Source organism: Apus apus, chromosome 7 (genome assembly GCF_020740795.1).
Source record: "Apus apus isolate bApuApu2 chromosome 7, bApuApu2.pri.cur, whole genome shotgun sequence".
In the NCBI taxonomy this organism is placed as follows: domain Eukaryota; kingdom Metazoa; phylum Chordata; class Aves; order Apodiformes; family Apodidae; genus Apus; species Apus apus.
Genome location: NC_067288.1, coordinates 20,442,797 through 20,459,985, shown reverse-complemented (window position 1 = coordinate 20,459,985; position 17,189 = coordinate 20,442,797). Strand labels below are relative to the sequence as shown.

Here is a 17,189-nt window from a genome sequence, read left to right as displayed (position 1 = left end):
ATGGGACATGTCATGATCTAACACAATGCAAACATACTCAGGCTTTTTCATTTCTGTGTGCATCACTGTATTGTAGACATTTCCCTAAGCAGTGAAGCACATGGAGGCTCACTGTGCTGCAGCTCTAGGAAATGCAGTAGTTACAGGGGTCCATTAACTGCCTGCCTCATGCAGAAAGAGAGCATCACTTGGATTCCTTGTGCAGAGAGCAGAGAACAGGAGTAAGATCTCTGCCATCACAGCAGCTTCTCTTCCTAAGGAGAGACCAAATGAAGTTGGAACAGTTAATGAAAATGAAACGTGTAAAGACCCATCCTCTCCTGACCAGAGACATGAAGAGAATACTACCAATACCAGGAGGGTATGGGGAGCCTTAATTCATTTACACAATCAGAATGAGCACATCCAAATGGATTGAATTTCCCTTCTGTAATTGTTTCAATTTTGTAACACATTGCTAGAAACTCTTCTTGGCAAAAAGATGCAAAAGCAATGAAGACAAACATGAGCCAAAGTACAATGATCCAACTGATCCTTTTGTAACTAACCAAACATATATAAGGATTAAACATAGCTAAGTTCTGTTTACTATTCCAATGACAAAATCAGTTTTAGAAGAGTGTTTGCAAAAAGGGCATATTGTTTCAGGCCTTCTGAGATCTAGCTCTCCGCAGAAATAATTTGTAACAGTCAAATGTTTATCATTTACAGCACTTCAAACAGGGTAACCCCAGGAACTGGAATGCAGCTGCCAGATGGTGAAAGAAATTAAGCTCATGACATGGTTCAGTAAACAGCAAATTACGATAAACTGGAGGTGCTTCCCACCCCGGGACAACTGCTGTGCTCAGAAACTTTCTAGGGCTCCACTGAAACACACCAAAACTTCCCTGACTTCTGACAGTGTGAATCCAGCCAGTGAAACTTAACTTGCGAAGTTACATTGAGAGTGAAATCCAGTGTGTAAACCCCTTCCTGGCTCTTTCATCTGTCCTTTTCACCAGGAGCTGCTCTCTCCTGTGGAGCTTGGCAGCACTCTCCAGGCAGGTAACCACATGCCACTTGATTAGGAGTCTGGGGTAGGGGCACAGGGGATTTGCATAGATCTGTGCTGGAAATGGAAATTGGAGTTAGCATTTTCATTTCCATTTAACCTACTTAAAAACAAAGGGAAATGAAACTCTGAATATATTCAGCATCACTTGGATATGATTATGCTCTGGGTTACAGGGGAGTGAAAAGAGACTGCCTGCAAAGCAGCAAAGGACATGTTACAATTAAACAGCGTCCCAATTCTGGAAATCAAAACCTATAACCAAATGCCCAAGTTGGAAAGTCCTGAGAGAAGGGACTGACAGTACACTTTGTATCTAAGCCTTACTCCTTTTCCAAAGAGTAGATATACTCCTCCCTGTACCTCCAAGACTTTTCCCTGTCTTCCTGTTGGGTGGGGACTTTGGGACACCACAGACATATGGTATACTTTGATGTACAGGGTCAAACACTGTTATTGCCACCTTTCCTAATGCAGCCAAAATGCTTAACATACAATGAGCCTTCTGGAAGGACACCATGTAGACACTCCTGCAATCAGCCTACTGCCACATTCTTTCACGCTGGCATCCTTCCTACTCACATTTAATATAATCTCTCTATTTAAAAAGCTCTGTAATTCTCAACATTACCACTGAATAATATATTTATTCATTTGTTAGTGCCACTAACTGTCCCCAAGGCTTTTCTTGGGAATGTGTGTCAGCTTATTGATTCTAGCTCTCCCCTCCTTGCACTGCCTCCCTCCTCTGCCAGGCAGGCAGGAACGTACTACTGTGCTGCTTCAGGTCATAATTGGAAAAAAGATAGAAATGTTCAATATGACTCATACATAATTCAGCTTATCAGCTACCCAAGAGAAATGAAAAGAGAAAGTATATGCATGTCTATTTCTCCTACTACCAACAGGACAAATAATTTCTAGTTACACTAAGTATACCTAGTTTGGTCACAACAGGATTTACAGTTAGAAGGGAAAAATGAGAGACATGGGAGCCAAGAACGAAAGGGTAGTAGGGAAAACTCAACTGTTAAAAAGACATTCACTTATGTGAGAATTCCTGATTCCTCCAGGAGACTGGACTCTTGCTTCTCTCTTAATATTCAGAATGGAATAAGTTGGCAATTAGAAAGGATTATCTGCCTCTGATCTTTAAAACATCATAGAAATCTAAATAAAAGAAAGCTCCAGATTAGTTAGCTACCAAGACATCTAGTAACAGCTTGCTAAATCCCAGCTGTGACTTCTGGATTTAATGTTAAGGCCTATGTTCTAAAGAGCAAATTGTGAAGAAGCATTAAAACTTATAAAGGATTTTTAATGTAAAAATCAATATGTACTGTGTATTTAGCAGCATGTAACCATGAGGATGTCTGTGATAGAGCTCTGTCATGCACCAGGGACCAGTGCATTAGTCAAATTCCTGAAAGCAAGCACAGAATGTCTGCATCATTCAAATTGCCACCTGAGAGCAATTACAGAAATTACTGTAACCCCAGAAGCAGAGGGAAAAATACAATTCTAGTTGACAGTCTTGAGGTATCAAGGGTTCCACATTAAATGCAATGGCGTTACAGGGAGGCGGGGCTCTTACCACCGGATTTTGGAAGCCGCTGAGAGTAAACACAACCACAACCAGGGCACTAAGTTGCAATACCTACTTTGCCAACACATAAGCCAACATAGGAATACTGATAATAAAAAAAGTCACACTCCCAAAATGCAGGAACAGCATAATCTAAGGCAAGCAACACAAAACACTAAGAGAGCATGACTGAAAAAAATGCATAGAAAAACTCGGAAAAGACAAATATAAACAGTTTTTTCTTAAATACAGATCACAGAAATGTTATGGTTGCAAAAGACCTCTAAGATCACTGAGTTCAACCATCCCCCCAGGAGGAAAACAAAACAAAACAGAACAAGAAAACCAAATCCACAAGCACCACCACACCACCACCCAACTTGCCCACTACAGCATGTCCTGAAGTGCTACATCTACATGCTTTTTTAATACCTCCAGGGATGAGGACTCCACCACCTCCCTGGACAGCCCATTCCAGTGCCTAAAATACAGATATGTTATAACAGAACTGATCATCTTTGTCAGTTAAGAGGCATATGTAGCTCTTAATCTTCTGTAATCAAGCTCACAACTCTCTATGCATGAGCACATATCAACTGTTACACAGAAAATGTTTCCTAATTTTACCCATTACATTACAATAGCGCCCAGCAAGGGGTCGATACTCTTCATTTAGAAAGGAAAACACAGCCCTGCTCCAGCCTGCAGATAATTTTGGACTTCATTGGATCATGTTAAATTAGTGTTACTTCCAACTCAAGGAAGTTTCCAACCAGAAAACTGGTAGTCATGCCTGACTGGTAGTCACTTTTGCTTCTGTGGCTCTTATAAATTGTGCACATGTGTCTTTTCCTGTCTCTGGCATTCCCTAACATTCCTTATTTATGTGGTGGTCTGAAAGTTTTACCTCATCAGGGTATCAGTGGGAGCACCACATAACTGAGGAATACTGCTGTGCTCCTTTATGCAATGCATGTCTCTGCCAGCCTTTGAACATTTAACACAGAGCAAATAAATTACTAGCGTGTGTGTGTGCATGTGCATACATATCTAAGATACATAAAGGCAACTGCAATCAAAGGGAACAGCAATGTGCTGGGAACAGTCGGGTATTCAAGCATCTAGTATCACAAAAATCCAGCTGCAAGAACCATTTAAATGCAGATGTGCATGTAAACTGCTGAAAAAGCTCCACTGAGCTTGTTGCACTCACATACCTGGCTGCAAAGGCAAGTAGTAACTAAAAGGATCTGATTTTTTCCTCCAATAAGTTTCAAGTCTATAGCACCTTTTACCCTATTCTTAATACTACTACTACTACTGAAGAGCAAGCAGATCCTTTAAGATGCCCCACCTCCAGAAACAAGATACACAGTCACATCAAGCACTGATTTCTATGATTCACATCACCACAATTACACATTAGAGTTGTTTAATGTATTCTTTGTCACAGGGCAGAGAGGAAAACATTATTACCTCCATGCTATAAATGGGGATGGGAGAACAAGGGACAATAGGTAACTCACCACTGGGATAACCAATCTCCACTGGTTCAGAATCATTTAACACTAAAAGCTTTCCAATCTATTTTTTTCATTGCTTGAAAGTTTCTACATCAACCCATGTACTCCAAGTGATTCGCCTAAGCCTTTTCGTGTTTGTCTCAGGAAAGCAAGTACAAAACATCCACTCAGACAAAATACCCTGGATTTGCAAATCTCAATACATTTACAAAATCCTAGATAAAAACAAATACTACAACACATTCATGTGCTGAAAAAAACCCTACACTTTCCTTAAAAGTAAACAATAATTCTGACAATCTAATATAAAACATTATCATCAACTGATCACAAGCCTTTCTATATCTAATACACTGTTCTTCCACAAAACATTTCATTTAGAAGAACAACATAGCAAGCAAAATAAAACCTGCTCAGATAGCAGACAAGGATCAAAATATTCTTTAACAGGAGAAACAGAATGACAAGTTTTGACTACAGTGAAAAATAAAACCTCCTAACTTCCACATCGAACTCAAAATCTGAAGAGCAACCTGAAAATCTACATAAGAACTGTGGTGATTTAGTCCAGAAGGTGCAGCTACAGATTACATTTCTGACTGCCAGATACAATTTGTAGATACTCTGAAGATGGGTACTATAAGAAAGCAAACAGGTGAGAAAAACATACAAATGTCTCTTTAGTTAGCCCTCCAACTTAGAAATGACACACCTCAACCAGACAATACAACTAAAACACGTTAAGGGAAGTTCAGAATCTGCAAAACTTTCATGATTGTCTCAAACATACTAGGTTTTATCACTAGGAGAACTTTTAGTAAACCATAGAGCAAGGACACAGGTTTTCCAAGCTAGAGTATCTTCATGCCATTTAAAAGTACCGCATCAGCATGTAGGCACCAAAGCCATGTCTTCTACAACCTAAGGCATGAAAAAATTGCCCACTTACCTTCTAACACTGTTAATTTGGCACTCGTGTTTATCTCCCCAACACTGTTGGTTGCTGTGCACTCATAGATAGCTTCATCTCGATGAACACGCAGGGGCTGAATCCGCAGAACTGATCCTGATCCATCATCAAACTCAATAACCTTTAACAATGAAAATAAAGCAGTTCTTTACTGCAATTTTCTGCAACAAAAACTGAAAGTCGAAATATTCCAAGGGTTAAAAACCAAAAACCAAAACGAGCCCTGTAAGCAATAGAATTCCATGCAATTAGTCAAGCGTTCCAAGTCCAGAGATGCAAAAATTTCAGACAAGAACATATTTGTCCTCTGAGGAGGCCAGAACAAATGACGATCCAATGAGGTTCTTTATGAATCAATTAAGGTTGACAAATTATCAACCTGGTAATAAAGACGTGGATCTGATGATTTAAAACATCTGAGCCGTATTTGCACTAATGGTTTTACTAATCACACTGATAGCAATTCAGTGCCAACTTTCACCTTGATGGAAGAGCAGAATGATATAACCCTGTGGGACTACCAGTAAAATAGTAACAAAACTGGAACAAAACCTCGAGCACCTACAGGGCATGCCAGCTCCAGCAGAAAGTGAGGGTTTTTAATGTCCTTCAACATCAGGAACTTTGCAACTCTGGCATAATCAACAATGATGTAATTACGATTCCTTACCCAGTACAATAAATTAAGTCCTTAATAAATCAATGCCTTTCCATCCATCCTGCTAAGCTGTAACATGCATTACTCTAACTTATACATAGAAGAAAGAGGTATTTGTTAGTTTGCAGCTGGATCAGTGTAAGCTATTCCTTAACAGCATGGATGTGAAGGCACAGCCTCAGGCCATTGCTAATGCCAAACTCATCCTTCGCCTATTACTGAGCACAGCAAAAGTTGGAAATATTAAGCCTACTGCAGGTGATGACAGCATGAGGGAAAGGCACAAGACCCCCTCCTGTGACCTGGGAACTGCAGGGGCAGATGAAGAGACTAAGCTATACTTCATTCCATACACATATACATCAGCCTAGGACCTGCATTACCCCACACAAAACCTCTACCCCACCTTTCAAGAGCCCTGTTTAGGAGTGCTTCTCACAGCACAAAGACCAAATCAGTAGAAACAGGAATGAGAAAAATTATGTGTGCCACAAGACTCTGCAGGGACAGGAGAAATAAGAAGAAAACAAAAGTCAACCAAGACCACCAAAAATCTGTTATTCCTTATGCTGGAAGGAATAGCCCTTCCATTCTAAGCAATAGAAACAGCTTACCAAAAAACTCAAATTTGGGGTCAGGTAGCAGCAGACAAGACAGAAATGGGAACATCACCACAGTACGTTACACAGGATAGAGCTACTGTCAAATTTTAAAACAAGATCAAGTCAGATGCAGAGATTAATTCACTTCTGTGATAAGGACTAAAAAGCTGAGAGATGAAACAGCAGAAAAGCTCTTTTGCCCTTACTATCCTTTGAACAAAAACTCTGTGAGAGAGGAAGAAAGCTACAACTACTAAGGACTTGACAGACGCCAAGACCAGAAATGCTGTTCATTTGTGCTGATACGATGGATACCTCTTTTGTGTAATAACTTGGCATGTGTACATCACTTTTTTTTCCTTAAATTTCAACTAAATTCCAGGTTTCCACCAAATAAAGACTAGTTTAGTAATGAGGTAAAATTAATAGTTAGCTAGAAAAATAAGAAAGATATTATTCACTGCTTTCTAACACAATAAAAATACCTCTACTATGAATAAAGGTATAAAATTGCTTGTATGACAGCATAGCCCTCTGGTCAACCACAATAAGTACCAAATTCACCATAAGGTTATATTTACTTGACAAATCAGAATGTTTCAATGGTTACTATACTACAAAATGTAACCTTTATTACACAAAAATAACAATGTAAAACAAGATTAAAATTGATTACTTCAATCAAGGTTTTGTGCTCACATGCAAAGCACAATTAAAACTGGTTACTTGAATCAATCCACTAGGCAGCAAAGTCATCTTGTGCTCCAGTCAGAGAAGCAAAAACATCAAAGACAGGGAATTAGAGGGAAGGCAGCAGAACAGCAGAAGGGTCAAATTTCCAAGGACAGTTTTGGAAAAAAGAACCCAACTCCAAAAAAGGAAAGTGGAAAAAAAAAAAAAATAGAGAAAGTCAGTGAAAACATATTTGCTATTTAAAATATCAACCAAATTGTACCCTTTTTCAAAATGCATTTCTAAAACCTGCTCTTCCCTCTTCCTATTTCTCAGACTTTAGTTCACAGGGAAGTCAAATTAACCTTCAATACAACTTCACCATTCACCTTCAAAGCACATGTGTGGGAGGGACAGACACTTGGAAAGCCTTCCAATAGCTTTTTGGCATTTCACTTTTGAATTTAACTGGCTATAGCAGGCCAAAGAGGTGCCTTATATACATTTTCACAATGAAAACAGAAAATTGCTGCTAGATCCAACCCAATTTGGTACATGCCCCAGTCTCTCCTCTGAAGAAGAATCTCCTATGTGTGTGCCTCCAGCATCAAGTTCAAAGAACACCACCTGGACACTTATTTTACTCTAAGGCTCTAGATTCTATATTATAGTGATGCAGAGATATCTGAGTTGCAATGATGATTATTGTGTAATTAAGACTTGCAAGCATTAGATTGATTACCAAATTTTTATTTTCTGTAATTACCTCAAACCGCTGAGAACTGACTTTCTTCCCCTTCTTCATCCATGTGATACGAGGTTTGGGCTCTCCTGTTGCCTGACACACGAAAGAGGCCACTCCTCCAGAAATCCCAATCTGATCTTCAGGAGCTTTCATAAACGTTGGCTTGCCTGGAAAAATAACCAAATTACCCCCTTGAGGACACAACATTAGATAAGCAAGGAATGTGTCATGTAAATCTAAATTATAAGATAATTAGTGCTCCTACAACAAATCTAGGTTGAATGGCCTTGGCCACACATTTCAGTGCAGACTGTAACATGACAAGCACAGTTTCTGCTTGAGTACTTTTTTTTTCCCTGAAATGAACAAAGTCCATCTGGCTTGTCTGTAAATGAGGGCAATAGAGGGCTCCCCTGGCCCCCTGGGCATTCATTCAGGTATATGACAATTTGGAACCATTTATGGTTTATTTTTTTAAAAATGGATTTTTGCAGGTTTATAACATGGTCACAGTGCTGGAAATTACAGAACAGCTGACACACCAAACCTACAAAATGTACCATACGTTAACATAAATTTTCTTGGAAGCTGTTAAGACATTAATCAAAATTAACAGATGCAGTTTTAAGTACACAAATAACCTTTAATTTCATTTTAGATTTGAATCAACATAAAAATCTTAAAGTCTACAAACATCTGGAAATCTGCACAGGCTGGCCTGTGCTTTGTAAGAAACTAATCACTAGAAGTTAAAATCATCAAGGAAACCAAAGTGACATTCAGGCCTGAAAGACTCAGCAAAAATGAAACAAAAAATGTATCACGTAATGTTTTAATAATTGATAAAAGAAGTTTCATGAAAATACAGTTGTGTCTTTTGGATTTATATGACAGACTTGGATGGATAAAACTAGGCATCCTGGCTGAATGTTTAGATTTTTCTTCTGTGCTCACTATAAATGAGAATTTTGCGATATGTGATCTGAAAGTCATTTTGAAACTCCTTTGTCTGAGTGAGAAGTGTTTGATGATCTCGTACCCCTATAAAGCACTAAAACATCTAGCTTGGCAGAGGGAATTAACACAGTCCATCCATGATGTAATTCAGTGCACACGTTGCACTAAGGCCACGTTTCAAATACAATTCTGATCGATTACCTCAAAGATGAGCCTAACCTATAAACAGGGCAGAGAGCTGCTGGGATGTCAAAAGGAGTAAGAGGAAGAAGAAACCTGCTCAACCCCAAGACATCAAACCAATGTCTGCAGCAGAGGTGTTGGTTCTGCAACTTCATATTCTGGACACGTCCAAAAGTATGTCTTTGAGGGAGAGGGGAATTACTTCTGTAAGCCAGGTGGTTTAAACACTAAGCTTTTGATGAACTGAGGGCTGAATTTCCCCGATCTAGGAGGGATACAGATTCAGTGACCCCAAAATAAGACCACCTTTAAATGCATTTTCCTAATGTGTAAGAGATTAAGAAGATAAGGGTGCAGCTGCAAGTTACAGCTAAGCCTGTCAGGCAACCTGCAGCTACTGAAGCGAGCAGAGGGCCTCACGCTGCCCCTGGTCCCACTCGCCTTCCCCTCCCTGCCTCCAGGCCACCCACACCCCTACAAGCAGCTCAGGAATCACCAGAGCCTCTATGGGACAGCTTCAGGCCCTAACCTGACAGAAAGTCACCTTTATTTCTTCTTTTCCAAGCAGGGTAAGGAGCACAGGAGCTCAGGGCAGGACCAGACTGAGCCGGGAGACACCCTGGAAGATGGCTCCTCTCCCCTGCCTCAGCAGCCGCAAGCTGGCACCTGAAGCTGTGGAGCTCAACTGCGCCCTTCAACAGCCATCTCTGAAGACATCGCTAAAACTGCAGGACCCTTCTTAATCCCAGTGTCATCTCCTGGTTTAGCCCATGCTAACTGCTCAACAGGCACAGCAGCTTAACCAAGTGACATACTCCAGTTGATCTCAGCAAAGCCCAGAGACCCAGCTCTGCCCTTACTCCAACATGTGTGGATCAGACCAGGGAGACTGCTGAGGGCCCAGGAGGCTTCTTGTCCATGGTGGAGCAGGCATTTCCCTGCAGCCTGCAGCTGGGTGGGCATCTGGCAACCCACCCAGGTCAACTCACCACAGCTTCAGAGTGAAGGACAAGGTCAGACCAGTTGGCAACACATGGGAGAAGCAACAACCGAGGACACATTTAGCAGAGAGAGACTGCTGGCATGCCACTCCTGAGGCAGCAGGACAGTGGACTCCTTCAAAACTTGCAACATCAGTGTTGCTCAGTGTGGGACTGTGGTTGTGTGCTAGGGAGCCCACCAACTGCCCACGTGGACCACAGGCACCAGAGGCACACCAGTCCCGAGCCCAGATGATCTGGAGGTCTGTCAGCTGAGACACCAAGCTGCAAGCCCGGACCTTTACTACTGCTGCAGCTTGGCTTTATTTCCAAAAGGCTTCTGCAGACAGTAGATCCACCACAGTCAACACTGCCCAGGCTGACATGGATATACATGCCCTGTCCTCAACAGCCTTCTGAAGGAACATCACAGACCTGACCAGAGAAATATACCCAACACAGGTGTACTGAATTTTGCCATCCCTGGTGAAGGGAGCCCTGAGGAATGTGCAAAGAAAATAGCTCAAAACCCTGTAAATGCCTTTTATGACATGACGGCTGCTGTCTGCAGTCTTTGGCACATTGTCCTGACATGAACAGCAAGCAATTATTAAGTGTGCTTGCTTAACTGAGACTGATTTCACGTATTTACTCATCTATAATCATATCTATTTCTACTTAGTTTATATTTACATATCTTTCTGTTTATTCACCTCTCATCTATCTCAGTGAAATGTTAATTCAGTGTTCAGGTTGCTAGTGATTGCAGTGTGATTGACTGCTTTGCTATGCAGTGTGCTGAGCTGATGTCTTGTATTGCATTTCGTCAGGTGATTTGTTCTTTTGATTTTCTGTTATTTACTCTGTGATCTTAGTAAAATAGTGTAAATTTTTCAAATGACAAATATAACAGAAGCCAAAAAACTTTTGTCCTTGAAGAATACACTGCAATTATATCTCTCACTGTACACCTACTCCCCAGCTTGTACACTGAGGACTTTACTTTTGTACATTAAAAAAAAATCAATACTATTAAAAACCAGAACAAAAGGCAACAGAATGTTCACAGGCACTACAATCTAAAAATCCTGCTGGCTTGTTCATCTTGAATTTACATTGTTGTAATGAATCTTTTTCCTCTGCACATTTAATTGAGTAACACTGATTTCTGGAAACCATCTAAATCTACCGAGACTGGTCACAAAAGTATACCTGTATATAAAGCAAATTCTCACACAGTGTGGGAGAAGGAATTTCTACAAAGCCATTTTAAATGTTTGTATGCCCTGAAGTTTTTAAATGGAATTAAAGTACTAATTAAGCAAACTTAAAATCCTGAGTTGTGTCCCCAGGAAAACAGTCAGACATGGCCATACATATTTTATATTGATTGGTACCTGTTACAGCAAATCCCAAAACTTATCTCAGTGAGAGCTAACAAAAGTGCAACAGATCATCCATGAAAATCTTGGTGTCTGTGGAAAATGCATGTGAAGTGGACAAGACTACATTCACACCTCCCCTCCAAACAACTTCTCTATAACTCTACTGCCTGGTGGAGGCTGCCATGGGACCTCCAAAGGGCAGTAGTAACAACCACTAGGGACAAGTGTTGGTCAAAGCAGACTTATTTAACCTTTTCTGAGTGTTTGCTTTCTTAGGGTAGCCCTAGAAATACAACCAGGAAAAAAAAATAAGGATGTAGTGAAAAGAACAATATTTAATCAGGAAGCTAGTCCTTCTCTTTTTCCCCTGCTAAATTCAAAATTACCAGAGTCTCCAGAATTATTACGCAGATGCCAGGCTTGAAGTTAACTGTTTGTTGTTCAAACAAACTACAAGTAAACACAAGGAACTGAAATGTTTTTTGCAGTGGAACTCTTGTCTTTTCCCTGATGACCTAAGGACCAGGGAAAGCTGAAGATTTTTTTACTGAAAATTTACAGAAGAAAAAAGAGTGATTGGATAGACAAATCTGTGAAACAATCAGCTCAAAAGAAAACCTCCCAAGCAAGTCTCTGGGTGACAGCAGGTAGAGGTGCTGGATGGCTGGGTGCCCATCACACCCACTTCCACTTACTCCACCACAGGGTGTAACAACTCCAGACTGGTCTATTTGTCATTTGGTAACTCCAAGTCCAAACACCACCAGTCTCCCTGGCCTCTCTTCTCAGTGTCAGATCCCTGCAGCACCTTCAGCTCTTACCCTTTAAACTGATTCTTGATCTTCACTTCATAACCACGTTCCCATTATACCAGGAGTGGAAATCACTGCTATTAACTCCCAAGCTTCAGGCAGCAGAATGGAAAAACTTTCACCTTCTTGGCTTGTATTTTCTGTTTGGTCTTTGAGCAAATCCAAATTATTCTATAAAATTTATGGGAACAACACAGTTCTGAGGAGGAAGACTGTAAAAAATAAGAGTACTTTCTTATAACAGAAAAAAACATGCTTCATCTTCTTTGGCTGGAGGGTGAAAAATAACTTGCTCAGACATGCTCTCCATTGAGAAACTTATTTAAAAAAAAGCATTTCAGAAGAACAAGACTCTCTTCACAGTTGATAGTGTTGAAAAAGTCGCTTGCTGAACAAGTACAGATTCTTGCTAATCCTATAAAGTGAATCACAAGGAGGGCCTCATGGTGTGGAAGAGAAGCTAGTGAAGATTTAGGCACACACGAGTTTGCTTCACTATGCAGGAAAACAGCAGCCAACTCATGCAGAGCCCTGGGCTGAGCAGAGTGTATGATGCTTTACAAATAAACGTTCCTGTGAATTACATTTTAAGAGGTCCACAAGAACATGGGTACAGGAGGACAGAGAAAGAAGTACAAGCAGACAAGTTACATATGCATTCATCAGTAAGGCTGTTGTCTTCCCTTTCCAGCAAAAACAAATGGGATGGGTTTGGGAGGGGAACCTGCTGTCCTCAAAGGCAGAATCTCAGGTCTACTGGAGAGCCACCAACACAGCCTTCCTGCGGGCAGCCCAGAGCGAGAGACAGCCAACCATGAAGATGTGTCTCTCTCACACATGTTTTATATATGAAATCACTGTTGTTCTCTGCTATTCTAGACCATTTGCTTGTTGTGAAACAATTGTTTAAAATCAGAAACCATCTCAGCAGCTGTTTTAAACTTTGCCCTGCCAAACATTTGTAGCAGAGTCATAACATTTCGCTTCTCTTTTCATGTTTTCCTTTCTCTACCAGAGGAGTTCAGAGTCATTTCATCACATATGGTATTTTTATGCTGTGCAGCTTTCTCATTGAACCCAAAGGACTTTCCTAGAAAGAAAAGTCTCTTTTGCCAGATTTTGTTCAAGTCTGAGGCACAAAGGTGTAGCCTCCCTCTAACTTCGAAAGGTGTCTTTTATGTGAACCATGGCCTTTGAGAGGTAACATATGATCTGCATTACCTGACTTGAATAACAGCCACAGCCTTGAAAAATGATGCTGGGTCATGTATATTTAGCACAGATCCTTGTATTTTGCTACACAGTAAGCACACGCCAGTCATACAAAAGATGCCTCCTTGTAATTTTTGTAGGAGTAAAAAAATTTCTAGTGGCTGAAACATAATATATAAGCCAACATAAGTATACTTCATATACCCAAATATCAAATTGCCTTATTTCAATGACACATTATTAGATGGTTTCTTAAAACAAATGGGAAAAATAAAATTAATTCTGACGCTCTTTCAGTATTTAGCATCCACATCAAATATACCTCATCCAAAAGTTTTCATTCAGAAACTGGCAATCATACTGCTTCTCCTGTTCTTGTGGATGCTATTTTTCCAAAGAGTTGCACACAGGTTTGAGAAAAATGAATTATTAAACACATCTGCAATTAAGTGTTCTATGAACACTCACCTGCTGCGAAACATTTTAAAGGAAAATATCTCTGTCCTCATGCTAAAAGGGCCCCCTGTTCTAAACAGAACAGAAGGGCAGCCAAAAATAAGACCAGTATTGTAGGAGAGGGGAGTTGTATTTTTATCTGAAAGCTTTTATGACTTGGGCTAAATTAAGATTGAAAGTAGTCTCCTTTGTGAAGGAAAAAATTACAGTTTTGATATGAGATGAACTAGATAAGCACATACAATAGGTATACATGGGTAACCTTATTTAGGTGCCCGGGCTAAATGAAGTAAAATAAGTTATTGACACAAGCAGGAAAAGAGCATAACGGGAATAGTTCTTGAGCCCGGAAATTTGTGAAAGTCAGGTTTAAATCCCTGCCTCTTTAACCTTCCCTGTCACATATGCCAAGACACAACTGTGCCTCAGCTTCTACTGTAAAACTTGCCTGCTCTCACATGGCTGCTTGTCAGGACAAGTATGTGAAAAACGATGATGTGGCTCAGTTGTTGTAACACAGGGAAGAAATCAAGAATGACACAAACTTTCTCATGTTCATAACTGACTTTGAAGTGGAAATGAACTGGTCTAGAAGACAGAGGTGGTCTATTGTTACATACACTGCAAGGGTATTTCTCCTTCTCTGCTTCCTCCATGATCCTGGATGATTGATATCTGTGCATGGATGGATGCCTGCTGGAGGATACTCTGTGATTTCTCTCCCAAGCATCTGCTACAGGGCAGGAGGTAAGCCAGTGGGCTGTCCAGCTATCCTTATGTTTAATAGCCTTATGTTTTCCATTCAATATACACACCATTGTTCAAACATGGTCCCTTTGTGACGATTAGGAATATCATTTGGTAAAATACAATTTTTCAAATTTCTTGTAAATTATGTAAGTAGGAAGAGCCTGTTTGAGTCTTGCAATAACATTTCTTTAGGAATGAAAGAAACCCCGCTATAGCATCAGTGTGTCTCAGTGATCACAACGCTAATTCATTTCTTGTTTCCTCCTACTGGTTTTGTTTCACTAAGACGACAGCACTTCATAACTAAAACTTTTGTGCTTTATTGCTTGGTGCAAGGTACTTATTGAATAAATGCAAACATATATAGTGGGGTGTTACATGCTGAAACATGTACACTATTTTCTTTTTATCCAGTGAATGGATCATAACCCTTTCTACCATCCATTTAAAAAAACACTTAACAGCATCCCAATCACAGAAAATGGCATTCCAAATTCAACACATCCCTCAGACAGCTCTGAATTACAGGTTACCAAATGTTACCTGCACATCCTCCTCCCGTTTTATCTTATTGTTATTAGGTTTTAATGCTTAAGAGATTCTCGACAGCTAGGATAAATGATTTTACTACTTCAATCCAATTTTAGTGGTTGAGTTTTCCAGCTTCAAGTGTGGTTGTCCATGATAATCAAATCTACAAATATTATCTCAACGCAAGCTGTATTTCTCCTCACCTTCATCTCCTGACTTCCATAAAGTTACTCATAGATACCTTTCAAGTTCATACAAAATAAAATGAAATAAAGTGAATTATTAATACACAAATCTCTAAGAACTAGATCTTTCAACATGTTCAATGACCTCTGTAACTTTCAGTAGAAAAATTACATTACAAAAATAATAAAAGCATTCATCCAGCAGAGGCTGTGATTTTCCCTAAAAACTAGAAGAAAATACAGTGAACTAAGATGTGAGGTAATCACTTCAGCAGCAGAAACCCACTGTGCTTTGTTTATATGTAGGAAATTTTATTGAGGAGAATGCAAGGGTATATGCTAGGTCAAAAGTACCATTTTATTATTTTTTTTAATGACTCAAGTTCAGAAGCTCTTATCTTTGACTCTTGCTTCTTCACCCTCTCAACATATGGGTGCTGCCCACAATTTCTAAAGGCTCTTTTCTCACCATAAGCCCAAAGGCAAAGCTTTGGACAGGACTGATGTGTCTCTGCACACACACAGGTGGGAATCTTCACACTCAGACTGACACTTTCAAGCCCTCTTTTCCCTTTTGCTAACACAGGATTTTACTAAATCTGATCTAAAACATTAAACAGTCTTTAAGTCAGATTTGAATGTTTTAAAATTTCTTCCTAAAGAAGCATCTTAAAACCTCATGAGTTCTGCATGCCTCTGGTCAGTGTCTGGATGGTTATACATAAACCAGCCCTGCACCAGTAGAAACTGGGCATCCACTGTTAAATGCTGATGTATGGGGAAATCTGCTTATTCCACAGAAATTCAAGTTAAAAGCCGTTAGTTCACTCAAGTGTTAAGGCTACAATTACTGGCTATTAATAAACTACAGCATCAGCCTGTCATCATACTATTGCACCTCAGTAAATTTCTAATTCTGTCTCTTTATGAATCATGGAAATTGCTGAAACAGTTTTAACACCTGAAATTAACTGACATGATACTGAAACAGAATGTCTCACTCAACCATTGCACAAGGATGCTCTGCAAGTCACTCAGTGCCGCAGAACATTCTGGCTGCCTATTTATTCGCAGAGAGAGTTTTAGCCAAACAACTTAGAACTTAATGCAACAGGGAGGTAGCTTCTCTTTGTATCATATCTGCAGGGTGCCTACAGATTTTGTGCACAGGGTGGCAAATTTTCTCTGACATTTTTCAAGGCTGTTGTAATTCCAATGTCTTTCTCAAAGTGCTTGGCTGGCTATCAGTGTGAGCTGCTTTACATCTTAGTAAGAAAATCCCTAACTCTGGCTAATCCCTGTTTGTGATTCAGCCTTGCCCATAGGTTTTTTTAAAGTTTTTTGTGTATGAGGAATAGCGGGTTGGGGGGTGGAGGGGCAGTGGAATCACTCTCTCTACTCTGACACCATTCTTAAAATTTTTTCCAATAAATGAACACAACTAGAAAAAGAAAAATATGCCAAGAAGCTCAAAGTAGACCTGCATATGACTGAAGAATACTGATTAAAAACAAAGCAAAAAAGCAGCCCAGAAAAACATCCTTCTAGAACCAGAGGTCGTCTTCATTTCCCCTCCTCTGCTTTTACGTGTCCCTAGAGCACCTGCAGCTTGTGTATGCAATTTGCCACATATCTTGGGGAAAAGCCAGACTGCTTTATATGGCTTTAGCTTTTGTTTCTAACCCCTCAGCATTTATACTAAGTATTGTGCAGAGCAGAAGAATAAGGGAGAATGGAGAAGCGCTGCTCTAACTGCAGACCTTCCAGCAGACTCACAGAATGATTTTCTGCTTTGCTTTAAAGTTGAAACCTAAAGTCAAATTTCCACCTGGCAATAGCTTAAAGGCTCTTCCAATTAACTTGGTAATACACACTTTCTGAGTTAATAAATTTTTCAGCCTATGTGTTTAATACAATTAAACGTTTGGG

At 39.9% G+C, this 17,189-nt stretch overlaps 1 protein-coding gene across 14 annotated transcripts in view; it reads right to left on the bottom strand.

Moving 5' to 3' along the window:
* The window catches only part of PTPRF (protein tyrosine phosphatase receptor type F), a 382,606-nt gene that overhangs the window by 189,797 nt on the left and 175,620 nt on the right, over positions 1-17,189 (bottom strand). For all 14 annotated transcript variants that reach the window (XM_051624854.1, XM_051624859.1, XM_051624865.1 and 11 more), the window contains exons 4-5: positions 7,831-7,976; positions 5,112-5,253 (exon numbers count right to left, since the gene is read on the bottom strand). In XM_051624854.1, coding sequence (XP_051480814.1) covers positions 5,112-5,253; positions 7,831-7,976 — 288 coding nt within the window. The remainder of the gene's footprint in view (positions 1-5,111; positions 5,254-7,830; positions 7,977-17,189) is intronic.